Source organism: Apostichopus japonicus, chromosome 16 (genome assembly GCF_037975245.1).
Source record: "Apostichopus japonicus isolate 1M-3 chromosome 16, ASM3797524v1, whole genome shotgun sequence".
Taxonomy (NCBI): domain Eukaryota; kingdom Metazoa; phylum Echinodermata; class Holothuroidea; order Aspidochirotida; family Stichopodidae; genus Apostichopus; species Apostichopus japonicus.
This window is the reverse complement of record NC_092576.1, coordinates 1570095-1586153: the sequence shown is the minus strand read 5'-3', so window position 1 is coordinate 1586153 and position 16059 is coordinate 1570095. Positions and strand designations below refer to the sequence as shown.

At 36.3% G+C, this 16059-nt stretch overlaps 1 protein-coding gene across 2 annotated transcripts in view; it reads left to right on the top strand.

The window, feature by feature from the left end:
* LOC139982060 (3'-5' exoribonuclease HELZ2-like) overlaps positions 1–16059 on the top strand; it is a 51423-nt gene that overhangs the window by 13678 nt on the left and 21686 nt on the right. For both annotated transcript variants that reach the window (XM_071994573.1, XM_071994572.1), the window contains exons 9-21: positions 569–731; positions 1733–2201; positions 3228–3388; positions 4225–4456; positions 5564–5622; positions 6271–6384; positions 7870–8360; positions 9975–10397; positions 10836–11087; positions 11861–12054; positions 13370–13566; positions 14413–14694; positions 15041–15151. In XM_071994573.1, the coding sequence (XP_071850674.1) occupies positions 569–731; positions 1733–2201; positions 3228–3388; positions 4225–4456; positions 5564–5622; positions 6271–6384; positions 7870–8360; positions 9975–10397; positions 10836–11087; positions 11861–12054; positions 13370–13566; positions 14413–14694; positions 15041–15151 (3148 nt within the window). The remainder of the gene's footprint in view (positions 1–568; positions 732–1732; positions 2202–3227; positions 3389–4224; positions 4457–5563; positions 5623–6270; positions 6385–7869; positions 8361–9974; positions 10398–10835; positions 11088–11860; positions 12055–13369; positions 13567–14412; positions 14695–15040; positions 15152–16059) is intronic.

Here is a 16059-nt window from a genome sequence, read left to right as displayed (position 1 = left end):
GTACAAGAAGATTTTTATTTCTGTGAACATCAATGTTAATTTTAGGTTACCATAGCTGGTGAAAGTCTGAAACAATTTAATCTTGTAAACTTTAAAAGCCAAACTAAAATGAACTTAATACGTGATGTGTAGATCCACTTTAAAAACTGCAACAACCCAACGCTATATTGTGTTTGCAGCTGTCAAAATCGGAAAACTTTGTAAATACAATCACAAAAGCAAACCCTATTGTTTTACATAGTTCAAAGGTTTTGAGGTCATTAGAGGTCAAAGTCTATCAATTTGAGAACAATTAATTCAAAATCAAAGCTTTGATGAACTTCACGCTTGATAGTGGATTCAACCTTATATTATTAAGTGCAGGTACCCTGTTGCTTTTAGTGGTGAAAGGTCATTTGAGGTCACCAGAGGTTTGTACATAGTGAGTAGATTTACCTATGGTTCTATTCTTGAAACATAAACAGTGTTACATCAATTGATCTCATACCTGGCAAGAAACCAAAAGTCCTGTAATATTTTTGGTTAATGCAAAATTGTTCATGTACTTCTTTTATATGAAAATGTTCAGGTCAACTGGGAGCCTGTGTAAAAATGATTGTCAATGTCCATATGCCCACTCCAAAGGTGAGCTTGAAGAATGGCAGGAACGTCATGCCGCTCGTCTGAAAGTTATTAAGAATGTTGACAGACAACAACTTTGTTTGGAGAAGTCTACAAGATTCAATGTGAAGGTTAGTCTTAAGCTGTAGGGATTATTGATTAAAGAATGATGTAGGCATCGGCTTAGTGTTGATAATGGCAATTTTTTAACAAAAAGTAAAGAAAGAAAAGCTAAGTTGTATGGTTGTTTCTTTTCCCCTTTTCAAGTAATCCACCTTTAAGGTGTGCAAATTTTTTGGCAAATGTTTCCTTTTTAGGCTTGAAAATTACTTACATCAGCTCCTCAGTTCAGACCTAACTTTTAATTTTGTAAATTTGTAACTGCTGATTAAATGTAATTAAGACAACATCCATTTGGAATAAATTCCATACCATACATCATTTACAAGTACATAATGCTCTGTATAAATGTCTTATCACGCTGTGCAAGTCCTGTATATTTTTTCCATTGAGTTTTGCTCAGTCGGTCTGTCAGATAGACTTACTTGACCAGCCACTTTTTTTGGCTAGAATGAGATATGAACCATTAACCACCCGATTAAAAGTTTATCTCCTAACTGCGGTATTCAGCTCTACTTGGTAGTGATCTCTATATAACAAGCGTTATGCTTTTACTTATATAGGCGTCTGATCTCACGATGTGGGCTATAGGGACATTCGGCTAGAGCACTCTACTGGCCTACACTGTTCATTACTCAAGTTATAAGAAGTGAGGATTCTCTTTGGTCATTTGCTTCAGCCAATAATTCCCTGTTTCCTTTTTTAAATTTAGAACCCCTGCCAAACAACCACTACTTTGCTTGGGGAAGGGGGTACTTCTTATTATCTATATTTGATTTTATGTGTACGTTCATCAATGGAATTTCACAACACTGAAGGTTTCTATAGGTAAATTAAGAAGAGGTCAGAAGAGATCTCCAATTGCCTGCTGAAAACATTTGCATTGGTTGATGTAAAGCTGATATAGGTGACATATATATAAGAAACTCAGTTTTTGTCACTATTGACCCATATGCTATCATTTCAAAGAAAGTTGCTTAAAAAAATATCCAATCATTTTATTTTGCCCCAGTCAAAGTGGAACGGCCTTATTGAAAAGTATCTAGAAGAGAAAGCTAAGGAAGATGGATGTGTGGAGCAAGTTGGTAAAGTCAGCTATTTGGAAAGTGAAGAAGATATAATTGCTCAAGGCAGCCACAATGTTCTAATTTATATTGGAGAATATGAGGATGACTATGTAGCAGTGAAGGAGCTGCCCAAACAGTCTCTTCAGAAAGAGAAAGAGCTGTACGAGAAGATGAAGGACAGAGATCTGAATAATGTCCTAAAGATATCCTGCATTGAGGAATATAGACGTCATTACTATGTGGTCACTCCACTGTGTGAGCATGACTTGACCTACCTCATCGAAAATCCCGATAGCTCATCGCTTTCACAGCCCCAACAGATCAAGCTTTGTCTGGACATCCTCAATGGCTTGAAGGGCTTACACGATTTGGGTATTATTCATCGTGACTTGAAGCCAAGCAATGTCTTGATAAGTAAGGGATTTTTATTACACATGGTGGTCTTTTCCTGCATGCTTCACTGATGTAGATAGAGAGCGATTTGTGTGTGTTGGTGGGCGGGGGGGGGGGGGGGAGGTTTGGGAGCTTGGTTAAGTTGGGTGAACCCTTAGCTTTCTATAAGGCTTAATAATTCAATAACATGGAAACTTTGACCATGAAATGTCAAATGTGCTGTTTGATATTAAATCCCATAAAAGGTAGATCATTTCAAATCATGAAGGAATTGAAGTGAAAATGAAAATGTGCTTGTTGTATGAGGTTTCAGTAGTACTGGCAGTTTCTATGAGATGAACTGTTGAAGTTTGAACCTAATCACTTGTTGTGTGAAATCTTCATTCCATACAAAGTACTTCTACTTTGACAAACCACAACTTAAAGTTTGATATAATTGCCTTGAGGAACAATGTGTAATTTGTTTTCATAATTTTGTATTTGTAACATTGTTCAACCATTTTCTTCTTATAATGATTAAACATTGAAAAGTTCCACAGTCATGTAGTTTACTTGGCATTCCACATTGAATCAAGTTTTGGTGAAATCATATATTTGGCATAATAGTAAGCATTCATACTTTAATTGCAGTTATGATAAGTTGGTCGTTGCTTCAAGTTGAGTCCTGCAGCTTTACCAATTAACACATTTGTAAATTGATTGGGTATGGTCAATCTGAAATGCTGGTATTGCCATTTTTAATGAATTGTCCCATTCTCATATTATAAAAGTGTGATAAATAATGCCATGTGGTAAAATATTGTGGTGGAATGTGATTTACAAAGTTGATTCCAATCCATCTATGAGCAATTAAATTTTTAAATACTTTTCATTGATCACTCTTTTGTGGCGTGGCTTCTGCCACCCACCTACCTCCCCCTTCTCCCATCCCCTTACTATGCTAACGGAAAGATTACTTGTAGCCTACTTATATTACAACTTCATTAGAGAAAGCTGTGAGGATCTAGTTTTCTTGATTTAAATTGCTGTCTTTGCACTATATTACAGGCCAAGGAGAAGCATTTTTGGGAGACTTTGGCATAAGCAGGAACTTATCAGGGCAAACTACACTCGTCACAAACGCTATGGGAACTCAGTGCTGGTTGGCCTCTGAATGTTGTGATGCAGAAGAAGACACAGCTAATTACAAGAAGGCTTCAGATGTCCAAGTAAGACACCAAGTGAAATTTACTTCACCATTTTTCTTGTATATTCTTTGCCTTTTCTTATAAAGATGATAGATAGTCAATATACTAAGCCTTAACAGTGAAAATAGATCTGCAGACTTTCATGTGAAGAAAAAATGGTTTGGACTCGTCCAGAATGATGAGGTCAGTGTTTTATTGAAGAGTCGGCAACCATCGGCCACTCGGATTATAACTGTTAGAACTGTTAGAATATCGTTGAGCCAACTTTAAGTGAACAGACGTACACGATGAAATGAACAACGTTGAAAGTTATAACTGTGATTTGACGATTGTCGTTTATTGAATTTCTGTCTTGGTTTCAGTTCAAAAAAATGAATCGTTTGTGAATTACTAGTTTAATCAATAATATTGCATGAATATTTTGTACTGCAGTTTTGTGATTCTAAAATGAGCAAATTTATTGAAGTGTTTAACCTTACATTCACAGTTATGTGTCCTCAGCGTGTATGGTTATGATAACTTTGATTTTCACCCCCCTACCCTCCACTGTCTCATGCTATTTCACTGTTATCAAGACTAATGAAAGTAATTATGAAATTGATGGTTTGATTTCAGTACACCAGGCAAATTCAACACTAAATATATTTTTGTGCAGGTTATTTTATTGGTACAAACATATTACTTTCAGATCTTTATTTACAGAACCTTTCTTGAGCTTCATACTTTTTGCAATTGACTCATCAGCTGATTACAAGTATGTTGGTGTAATTAAATTCATGGCTCATATGCTCAAATGATGAAAGAGAGACAAAAAATGCTACGATCTTATGAAATATATATTTACGTCAACACTTCAGGTTGCTGCCTTTCTGATGTACTACATTTTGTCCAAGGGTCATCATCCATTTGAAGCAACATTCCCTTACATGAAAAAACCAACAGATCTTCATATTAACCAAAAATATGGAAAGTTTATTCTTGATCACTTGGAAGATTTTCCAGAAGAGTGCAAGACATTACTCATCCAAATGTTGGACAAAAATCCTTATGGGAGACCCAAAATAGAAGACTGTCTTCAGCAAATGGAAGGTAAAATACCTGTATGGAGGATGACCGTAGGAAGAGTTTTAGTGTTAATATGTTTATTGTCAGACAGACAATGTTACAAAAAGAAAGAAATACTTTGACTGCCAGGACGAGTTCATATACATGTTACAAGCTCAGTAATATAAAAGGTAATACTGAGCATTATTAAGAATATGATTGTTTCCAGGAAGTCTTTGAACATTCATTTTCATATATAGGCTAAAGAGTTGCAGAACATATAAAAAAAAAGTGGACTAGATGTTGAATCTTAACCTGCACTCCTTTTTATTTTTATTTGCTGGACCATGACATGAACATGAAATGTCTGCGTAAAGACACTGTGTAAAGTGTGAGTAAGTGCACATGATTTGCATTCTGACTGAGGACTTGAACAAAGGTATTCCAAGTCCTCTTATGCCATTTCAAAGAATCACATCCTCAGAAGAATTCAATTGTTCAGTGGTATTGTTAAGGTAAGGGTTTGTGGATTTGAACAATGGAAAAAACAATGGGGTCCTCAGTCTGAAACACACCTGTGTGTATATTTGTTTGTATATATACATGTATATACTTTGAAATGGCAATGAATTGTGAATTTAGAATAAGAAAAGTAAAATAAAAAGAAATGGATATTTTAGTTATTGCATAGTCTCGTAACAAGTTGAAACCTTCAGGTGTTTTGATCAGTGCATGAGACAGCATGATAACTACTTCCTTACGATCTTCCCTGCCTCTAGCATATACCACCAAGTCCCCATTTTTTTGCAAAAAAACAGGGGAGATTGAATATCTACCAAAGTTCTTTTATATGCTAGCCATACTGAATGCTCCTCTGCACAAATTCATGATTAAACATAGTGTACTATATCAGTGGTCAAGCCATATCTGTCTTCATATAGGAAAGTAGTGCTGGCCATTAGATCACTTGTATTTACAATCATACGGTGGCTGGTCAATTAATTAGGTGCGCTCAAGGATGAATCCTAATGGCAGTACTTGGGGTAGTTTATGCTATCAAGTAACAATTATTAATGCTCGAGTGAATTTGAGGTGGACTGTTTTCCTATAGGCAGGCTTGACCGTCGTGTTTTTATTTTCTTTCAAATGCAGGTGTGACGGAAAAGTGTGCCACACGAAAATCGATCTTGGCAGAAGTGTCTAATGAACATGTAAGGATACAAGAAAAAATAACTGGCATGTGGTCACCGTGTTGGTTGCCTTGCCGAAAGTGAGGCAAAAGGAACCTATGACATTACGATATCACAACTGTGTGAGTGTGTGTGTATGTGATGCCCCATATAAACAAGGAATCGCAAAAAGTGCAGCTTGGTTTAACATCATATTTGGTATATATAGATTTCGCTTGGTAAACACAAGAATGTTATTTGAAATTAGTAGTACTCCAAGGTCATCTGAGGTCAATAGAGGTCAAAGTCTGTAAACTTTGTAAAGAGAATATATTTCAAAAAGGGAACTTGACAGTGTACATGATAGCTTGGTTTAATTTTTTACTCGGTATGTAGATTCACCTTATTGAGTACAAGAACCTTGTGTGTAGTTGACCATAATTGTTCTCTAACAAAATTTGTCTGTTGGCTTTCTGGTTTGAATTTATGTAACAATTATGCAGCTGTAAGATGGTAAGCTATGGTAGAAAGGGTGGGATATATGAAGACACATTCAGGGTTTTGCAACCTCATGAAGTGTCAAGTTAACATGACAAAGTGGCAATTCTCCTCAAATCCGAGAACTTGTTTTGATCCGAATTACGATTAATTGTAAAATGAAAACATATATGACTTTTTAACCCTTAACAGATTAAAATGTCCTTGCCGGATGTGGAGATCCAGTGTGATGATAAATTGTCTGTGATCATAACAAAGAAGGGACATTTAAAACATACTTGGACATTTCGAGTCAAGTGTAAAGGAGTGAGTTTTTAAAATACTTAAAATGGTACCTGCATGAACTCTTTATCTTTGTTAACTTTTAGATGCTGCACATATTGAGTATATAAACCTTATTGTATGTATTGTATGTATGTATTTTAGATCCTCCTGCAAGCAGGAACTCGCGAAGAAGCCATTTAGCTTAACAAAGCCTCAAGCTGACCGAAGTCAGTCTCTTAGATTCATATTTTAATGTCCATGATTATAAAATGTCAATTGTCAACAACTCTGTAACTGGACGACATACATTAATCTTGGATAGATCAGTGCTAAGTTGAGGGCAAAGTTTGAAACTCCCACTTGGTTTGCAGATGTCCCAGTTTGAGTATAGAAATTTGACCTGAAAGTAAATATGATATCTCAGAAGTGGTACTTAGATCTATCCCATGTTAAAGATATATGTGAAGACTCATATTGAGTTGTTGAATTCAAATTTGCATTTATGTAAACTAGGTCTATGTTATTTTGAGCCCATCAGCAGTCAAAGTCTGCACACCTTGTTAAAGACAATTTCTCAGGCGAGACTTTACAGTGTCCCATATCTAGTATGTAGATGGGTAGATTAACCATATTGCCTTTATTGGAGATCAAAGTTATTTGAGGTCATCATGCAGAGGTCATAGTCTTCAAAATTAATGAAAACAAAATGTCAAAGAAGAAAAGATTAAGGTATCATTTATGTCCTGTATATGGATTTCTTGTAATGTCATGTTGGTGAAAGAGCAATCTGTGGACACCTTGACAGCATGTTATCATGTGGAAGGAACCTTCAGCTAGCAGGTTAGTATAAGATGCACCAGATTATATTATGAAACCTCTATATGCATTTAAATTGCATTTTTGCTTTTATCTGGTATTGCTGTTACCTTCCAAGGACACTTAACTTCAACACATACAGCTGGATCGTTCTCATCATTAATCAGTACATTTATGTATTTGACTGAAGCCTTGGAATTTGGATTTGTAATAACATTCAGTAAATATTACACCCTGTTCTTCATCTAGTAAGGTCTTTGACTGTGTATCCGTAGCATTGCTAGTTCACTTTCGTTAAGTATTAATGTAAGGAATAATTTCCAGGACTGCTCGCTCTACAAGATACAGTGAACCAAAAGTAACCATTGTACAAGACTAAACATCAAAAATAAGAAAAACAACAAAAACATGTGTCACAAGCTGCTATATAATTGAATCAAGTGGATCAAATGTAAAATGCAACTTAACTGCACATCAAACTAAATTTGAGTGTTTATTGAACAAGATTTGAAGTGATACTGTACGTTACATGAACAAAATTCTGTTTAGCTACTGTAAAGGTATGTTCAGCATACCATGAAATGTGGCCTGTAGTATAGGTAGTATGAGGTAAAGATAGGTGCTTACAAAATAGGTGATTATTTTAAAAGTTAATTCACTGACTGGTTATGGTTATGGTTGCATTTGTGTACTGTATATCTTTTTTTCCAGAAACAACTACAGAGAGTATCTTTCTGGCATAGCAGACATGAGCTATTCTACTTTCCTGTAAAGTCCTTGAAAGGAAAACAGCGACATCATAAAGAGCTCCTTTCTGGAGATTTGAAAAGAAATGCGGAGGGGTTTGTATGTGTCACGGTGCAATTCCATGTGAAAGGAGACACTCAGTATAATCTATTCGATCAGGGAGTGATCTTTGACTTTGGAGAGTGGCCATGTCTCTGTCAACAGCTTCTGGTCAGGGTTGACGCAAAGTCTCGAGGTGGCTCCCAGCATAAAGACGACTCCTGGGAGAGCTTTCAGCTCGTGCCATATGACACCACTCTTGCTACCGATAAGTTTTCTGAGAACTTATTGAAAAGGTACCCATTGAAAACTTTGGAAGTCAAACTCATGGATAATCCATCACAAGAGAACTTTCAGGAGTATTTTAGAAGAATGACATGGGAAGAAGAAAAAGCCTGCAAGAAGGAAATGAAGAGGTACTTTTGCTCGAAGGCCTTTAATCAGAAACATCCATTAATTTTCCTGAAAACATTACAGATAATTTTTTACACCTCAATAACAATTTGTGTAATGTAGATTATTCATTTTTTATCATTATTTTTTGTTGGTATCTGTTGTGTTTTGAAGAAGATAAACATCAATGGATATGGTCTAATCTTGAATAATGTGAACTGAGAGATGCATGTCAAATGTGGTATTGAGTATCCATTCCTTCTACTAACTCCCTTAGTTGTGCAATGAACAAGCTGTTTAGACAGCCACTCGTTAAGAAATAATGCATTTACAATATAGGGAACATCTTCTCAGTCCGATAGTTCAATAGGATAAAGGTGAAGGTTTACAGTCTTGTTCCAGGCCCATGCTTCCTCACACATCTTTGCAAAGCTAGCCCCTGGTCATTGTTAACTTGTCACACACATGTACACATGCAAGTGTACACAATTTATACAATCCCTCCCGGGGCACCACAGCGCACCACACCAATGTGTCCCCTGAGGGTCTTCAGATAGTGTGCATGCAGCCACAAACTGGCGCAAGCAACTATATTTACAAGTTACCTCACAAATCCCTGTCTATACGTCTAGGTGAAGAGAGGCAATAGAAAGTTTGTGCTTTGCCAAATGGCACAATGTGATGATTTGGCTAGCTAGTACTCGAACCTGCAATAAAAGACTTGGTGATGCCAGAGGTTTACAGTGACAGTGCTTTCTCTAAATCATGCTCAAAGTTTCTTTGACAGGAAAAACAAGACATAACCTAGTTGGACTGGGTGGGTTCAAGCTGCATGTGTACGTATAAAAGTTTGAGTCCAAATAGCCCATTGAGGAAACACACAATGTGCTGAAAAAGCAGCCCTCTTTTTTCTGGAAACACATTCCCATCAAGATGCATGCGTGAAATCACTTCTGTTCAAGCAGCATTAATTATATGTAGATTGCTTATTTTGAACCTGATTCAATTAGAAGAATCAACTGAAAGGCATGTAGCTAGATTTAAATACAATAGCCGTGCACTGCATTTTGTGTGCAATATGTTTGACTGGACACTGATGGGTGGAAGCAGGCCAGTAATTTTGTCACTGGCCCTGCAATATTGCTCTTCCGCAAATAGTATAATTTATTTTGTACTGTGAATTATAAACAAGGTTTATTGTCATGACCTACTTGTTTTTGGAAACTATGGAGAGGTGCAGTGATGCCAGAATTCTTCCCGATTTTGAAATTTGGTTTCGGCTCCACACGATCTTTCAGTCCCAGTTGAAACAGGCATGAGCTTTTCCACAAATTTTTAACTAATATCCTAACACACTGTAGCATGCAAAATTTGGAGCCTATACCGCATTTTTTTCTCTGGATTTTCATAAAGTCCCAACATTAGCTTAGATAGTCTTTGGGACATCCCTGAGAGGTGGTTCGGAGGATATAATACTTGCGGCAACATAAGCTGACCATTTTTGAATTTTTGAGAGTTTGGAGTACAGTTGGTGTGAGATAAATACTTGTACGCTGTGAGATCTCGTAATGAATGTCTTGTGTATATGAGTTTGCCGTAATGTCTCTTTGTATAAATTGGCCTTTCATTGTTTGCAGATTCAATGGAAGACACAAAATGCTTGCACAGAAAAACATCGATCATGAAGTTTATGGGCTTGTGAACTTGGATCGTTGTCTTTGGGGAAAGATAACAATGACTACTGCATTTGATGACTCTGAAGCTAGCCAATTGGTCAGAAAATGTGTACGTATGGTGTGGCTCAAATTTGATGTTCATCCTGAAAAGGTCTATGAAGCAGAAATTGTTGTTCGTCGCAATCTTGATCTCAGAGAGTTTGACAATTTCTATGTAAGCTTGTCAGAGGAGTGTGTACAGGATCAAAAGTTACAGGATAAGTGTGAAATTGGAGTCCAAGTCCAGTTCAAGATTGACAGAATGCCTTTCTGTAAACAACTTTATGCCATTGACAACTTCAAAGAAAAACAGCTACTCTTTCCTCCAGGAAAGATGTTTCCACGGTACGTACAAATTTCTCTTATTTTTAAAAATAGGCATATTCCTTAGTTAGTATAGATGTCAACTAATTCCTTTTAGTGCCTAAAAGGAGATAATCTAGTCACATGTCTGTTTAAGTTGGATGTTGCTAACCATGTAACATGCTTATTAATAGCAGGCAAATAAAGTAATGCACAAAACTAGGATACTAAGATACATTGCAAGTAAACAGTGTTTCTTTATTTTTCTCCTTCTTAGCAAATCCAGTGGTTTTCCTGCCAAATGTTTCAGTTTCAACTTTCACTCAGACCCCTAGAATTAAAATGCAGCATGTTGAATATTTGTGGTTTTGCTGTGTAGCAGTATGGTCTATTTTTGTATTCCACATTAGGTTATCAGTCGCAATAATTATAACAAAGTTAATAAGTAAGCTGTTAATGTTTTCTATCACACATGGTTAGGTTTCTAACTGTGAAACAAGACGCTCAACAGAGTATGAGAGATGATGGTGGCAATGTTCCCTTAAATCATCGTCAAGAAGAGGCTAAGAACTTCATCTCCAAGGCCAAGAATATTGTCCCTTTCAGACAAGGCCCTTCCTTGCTCATCGGACCCTTTGGTACTGGGAAGACATTGACTTTGGCTCAAACTATCACAGAGATAATGAAATCAGACAATGAAAGCAAGTTACTAGTATGCACTCATTCAAACAGGTATGTCAAGAGATATTAACTAGCAACTAATTATAAACTTTCACGTTACAAGTAAACCCTGAGCAGCTGATATAAGCACCTTTTATCTTTGCCAAAAGTAAGAAGAATCCAGGAAATGGTTGAGGTAGCATGTTAGTAAATGTGTTGGTCAATCATAGTCAGTGCAGGCACTCAATTGTTTCTGTAGAAGGCTTTTAATGGTGGGTTATCCAAAATTCAACTTCTGGAAGAGTTAATCTGGAGACATATTCATAACATAACTTGAAATTCCTATAGGTCCACCTCAAAATTGCAAGAAACTAATAATCTACAGTATCATTTGTGGCAGCCATAGACAATTTTATGTCAGCAAAGTTCGCAGAGCAAATCCAAAAATGCAGTTTGATTGAGCTTCATACTTGCTACGCAGATCCAATGTTTATCTTGGTAAAGGTCTAAATTCAAAAAGAATTATTTGGAAAGCTGTACAAATTTGTCAATTATAGTAGTTATACTAAAATATGCACCACGTTAAGTTTACGTTTAGTATGTCCATTCCCCTTAATTCCCCCTAATTTATGAACCATTCTATGATTGTGTGATGTCAAAGATATATGAGGTAAACATAAGTCAAAGTGAATTATTGTTTATCATGACTTGTTCATAAATATATCAATGGTCACTTTAATGAACAAAGGCCAGATAGCTTGTAAACTTGGTACCCTTCTGTGTTCACCTTGTACCATATGGAGTTCAATGCAAAATTCTGCTTTAACATCATCATTTTCTTTCAGTGCGGCTGATTTGTTCATCACAGAATACTTGAAGAATTTCTTTGATGAGTACAGACGTATTGCAGGTAGACCAGTTTTGAGGTTGTATGCAGCCGACAGAGAACCACTCACTGTTCCCGATGAAATCAGAGATGACTTTTGCATTCAAGATGCTAATGGCAGATTTGCCAAGCCCACGATTGACCATATTAAGAGTAAGAAAGATGGCAATGTTTTCAAACATTAAACTTAGGGCCTAGCCATTACTTACGTAGAACAAATATGTGTACCAAAGCTAATAGTTCACTGCTTAATATGCTACTGATTAGCTTGCTCACTCATCAGAGACTGAAATCTCTATCATCAACACCTGCAAATGAATTTGACAATGAACAATGTTCAGTAGACTAGACTGGTCTTAGTGTCAACCTTGTTTACTAAGTTTCTAACTTGAAATAATTAAAATAAAACATAAAGAAAGTACACGATTATAGGTCCCACAATGATTTATAAACTGACAACTCACACAGCCCTATCATATACTACAGCAAAGATGTTGGGTTGGGCTTGTATCTTCTACTAAAGGATCATGATCCCATGCATTTATGTGGAAGCATGTGGGATGCTAATGGATGTAAACAAGTATGTCAGAAGGGAAACTTGGATGAAGGTAAGCCTTTAATATAATAAACATGATATCACAAATTGAGACACTAGCTTGGATGTCATATGAAGCATGTAAACTACCTGTACTATAAACAATAAGCAATTGTATTTTGTTTCATTTTGTTTCCTTTTTGTTTCATTTTGTTTATTTCTGCCATTAAATCACAATTATGTACATTTGTTCAAACATTGTTAAAGCAATGGGCAGTTTGCTGGATGTCAAAGGTCACTTGAGTTCAACAGAGTTCAAAATGTGAAAATATCTCAAGATGAGACCCTTGCTTGGATGTCATAATCAACATGTACATTACCCCTGTTAAATATGGGAAGCAATTGTGTTGGTGGAGGTCAAAGGTCATGTGAGGTCAACAGTCAATGTGAATATCATGTGAGCAAACATATCTCAATGAGGAAAATTTTGATTGAAGTCATAGTCTTTGTATGGTGTCATGTAGTGAGTATAAGAAGGGTAATGTTAATGGTGAAGTTCAAATGTTATTTGAGGTCAACAGAAGTTAAATTCAAAGATGTAATAAATGTAATAGCTTCGGATGTTAAACTTGGATGGACTTCTCACATATTGTGTGGATCCAAATGTCAAGTGCAACTGCAATGCTAACTGTTTGTGGTCAATTTGTAGTGAAATTATCTATTGATTTGTTCATGAAAACTGAAATATACCTTTCATAAACTCTTCTTTGCAAATCCAAAGTATTTGAAAATTCATGCTGATAGGATTAAGCAATACAGTAGTGGTGGTGATCTTGTGTTTACAAGTTAACATTTCATGTCAAGTCATGTCCCTAAATAAATTGCTTAAGAATCAGCACCGTAACATATGACTTTTGCTTTTCTCTCCCTAAGGTGTACGGATTGTTATTACCACCCTTTCAACTGCCATCCACCTGGTTGCATTAGGAGGGACGTATGGAATATTTTCTCACATCTTCGTCGATGAAGCTGGCCAAGCACTTGAAACTGAGACCATGATGCCTCTTGCTCTTGCTGGACCAAGAACTGTCGTGGTGCTCTCTGGAGACCATAAACAACTGCGTCCACATGTAAGATTTACTAAGTGTTTTGATGGGTATTTTGAAAGGACTAATTCCAGTGACAGAAAACATGACACAAGGAATGTTCCTAACTATATAGACATGTGAATTTTTGCCAGAAGCTCTTTAATCCAGTGGTCATCATAGCACATATTTTGTCAAAGTTTTCCTTTCCTGTTATTGCAATTATTGTTTAATTTTCCCTTGAAATACAATAAACTTCCAGTGAAGTAAATACAGATAATTAACTGTGCCTTACTTTTTTGTCCATCCAGTGGCCATTTTCTTACTACATGGGCAACACTGGATTGTCTGCATTGTCCGGGCTGATGCAGTTTTAATGAAAAGTCAAAAAAATGTAGAGTGCATTCAAACTCATTATTTGTCATTTAATCCAGGATACAATATCATAACAACAATTAGTCAACTTCACTTATCACAGAATTGTTTAAGGTTGAAGTTCTTTGGTATGTAAATCATCTCAGAGGTCAACAGAGGTCAAATTTTGAAGCTGTAATACCACCACAACTCAGAAAGTTGAAATTGGTAATAAAATATTGTTTAATAGCAGACATTACAACACAACTATGTGTCCATGTCTGTGACGTGTCAGTAATTGGGCATACATGGTTGCACTGGTTTCCAGGTTGTAAACCACAACATAAAGTTTCATGAACTGTGGTATACCATGACATTTGTTACAATTGCTAATTGTTTACAAATGGATGAGTGCACTTTGAAAAATAACAATTATGCTTCTTACAGCAGTTTGAAGATTATGATGGTATTGATATGTCACAAGTGTATGTGCAAGCTCTTTACGAACTGATGGTTCATGTCTGGTTGACTTTGAAGGTGTTCTCTGAGATGGCTCGTAGGCACCAATTTCGTCCGTCCATGTTGGAGCGACTGTTTTATTGGAGCATGGAGAACAACTGCAACAATGCTCACTTTTTAATCGACAACTACAGGATGGAGCAAGAGATTCTTGACTTCATTGGTGTCCACTGCTATCAAGTTAAACATTTCAAAGCTGTTACAGCACATTCCCCACAGAGAGCACTGCCCTCTGTAACATTCTCGACAGTTCAAGGTACAGAAGAAAAACGGGGACTATCTTACATAAATGCAAAAGAGGTGAGTTACTTAATACAATTATTATCAATGCATAAGAGAATTAAAAACGGGGGATCTTTTCTGACAGTCTGGTTTGACACAGCTTATAAAGATTGACTTAAGTTAAACTATGCCATGTTTGTTTTCAGTCACATCCACCATACTGTAGCTAAAAATTTGCTTATATGATAGAGTGAATGCAGGTGTGTGACACTGCATGTGACTCTTTAGAAACACAACCTTTTGTTTCCCAGGACATATTATAAATGCCGCATATGAATACAAGATGCCATAAGTAATATTTAAAGTTCAATTTGAAGAAGGCGTTTAATAAAGTTGATTCATGTGTCACTCTGTTTATTTCCAGGCAGAGGAAATTGTGGAACAGATTGAGAGTTTGAGGGAACATTGGCCGGACGAGTTGGATGACTTTCGCACTGATAACCAGATTGCTGTTTTGGCATCTTATGTATCTCAGGTGAATGACTTCAACTACCTTATATCTTTTAATGTTTCACTGGGTAACAAGTTCACAGGCCTGGATGTCAAGTCTGTTTGGACAATTGGATACCCTGGCCCTCAGTATGCATATCAATGACTGTGTAACAGTGTATTTTAGGCAAAAGAAGGTTGGCTCCAATAAGAGCATACTTAACATTGTAGAAAATTGGAAATTAATGCCTTTATTACAAAATTGTGATGTTATAAAGTTCAAAGCAACAAAATTTACTGATTGCAGCTTTGTTGCTAAGTACTATTTACACATATCGATCGTTATGTGTTAACAACAGGGTCTACAATTATATTGGCTGGATTGAGACTGAATTGTTTCCCAGCTAGTAGGAGTCAGAGTATGAGCTGTTGGAGACTATGCATGGTGGCCAACCTGGTCGTTTGTAGTCATAAGATAGGGCGGACATGTTAAGGATGTATGCACCATGTACATGTCCGTTTGACAGATAATGACAACAGTTAACAGCATCAAAGTTGCAAATGTAGTTGGCACAAGCACTTTGCACAAGACGGGTTTTAAACTGCATGAGGAATTGATTTTTTAATGTTTGGTATGTGCGTGGGTGTACCTTTTAAAGTGAATAATAAGGGCCTTATTAGCTAGATTGTTCTGCTTTTGCATGGTAATATAATAGCTTTTACAATGGTTTATGAGCTTACATCCAACAGTTAAAATGATGAGTATTATATTGGAAGACGTTTAGAGATAAGTCTAATGAAATGAAATGAGAACCGAAGAAAGAAGAACCCCATCAAATATTTTCCTGTCAAGTAGGAGATATAATGCCTACATACTGTAGTGGATATCAACTACATACATGTAAGACTTTCTTGTTGGGATATTTCTCACAATATAGATCTTGTATTTGCATT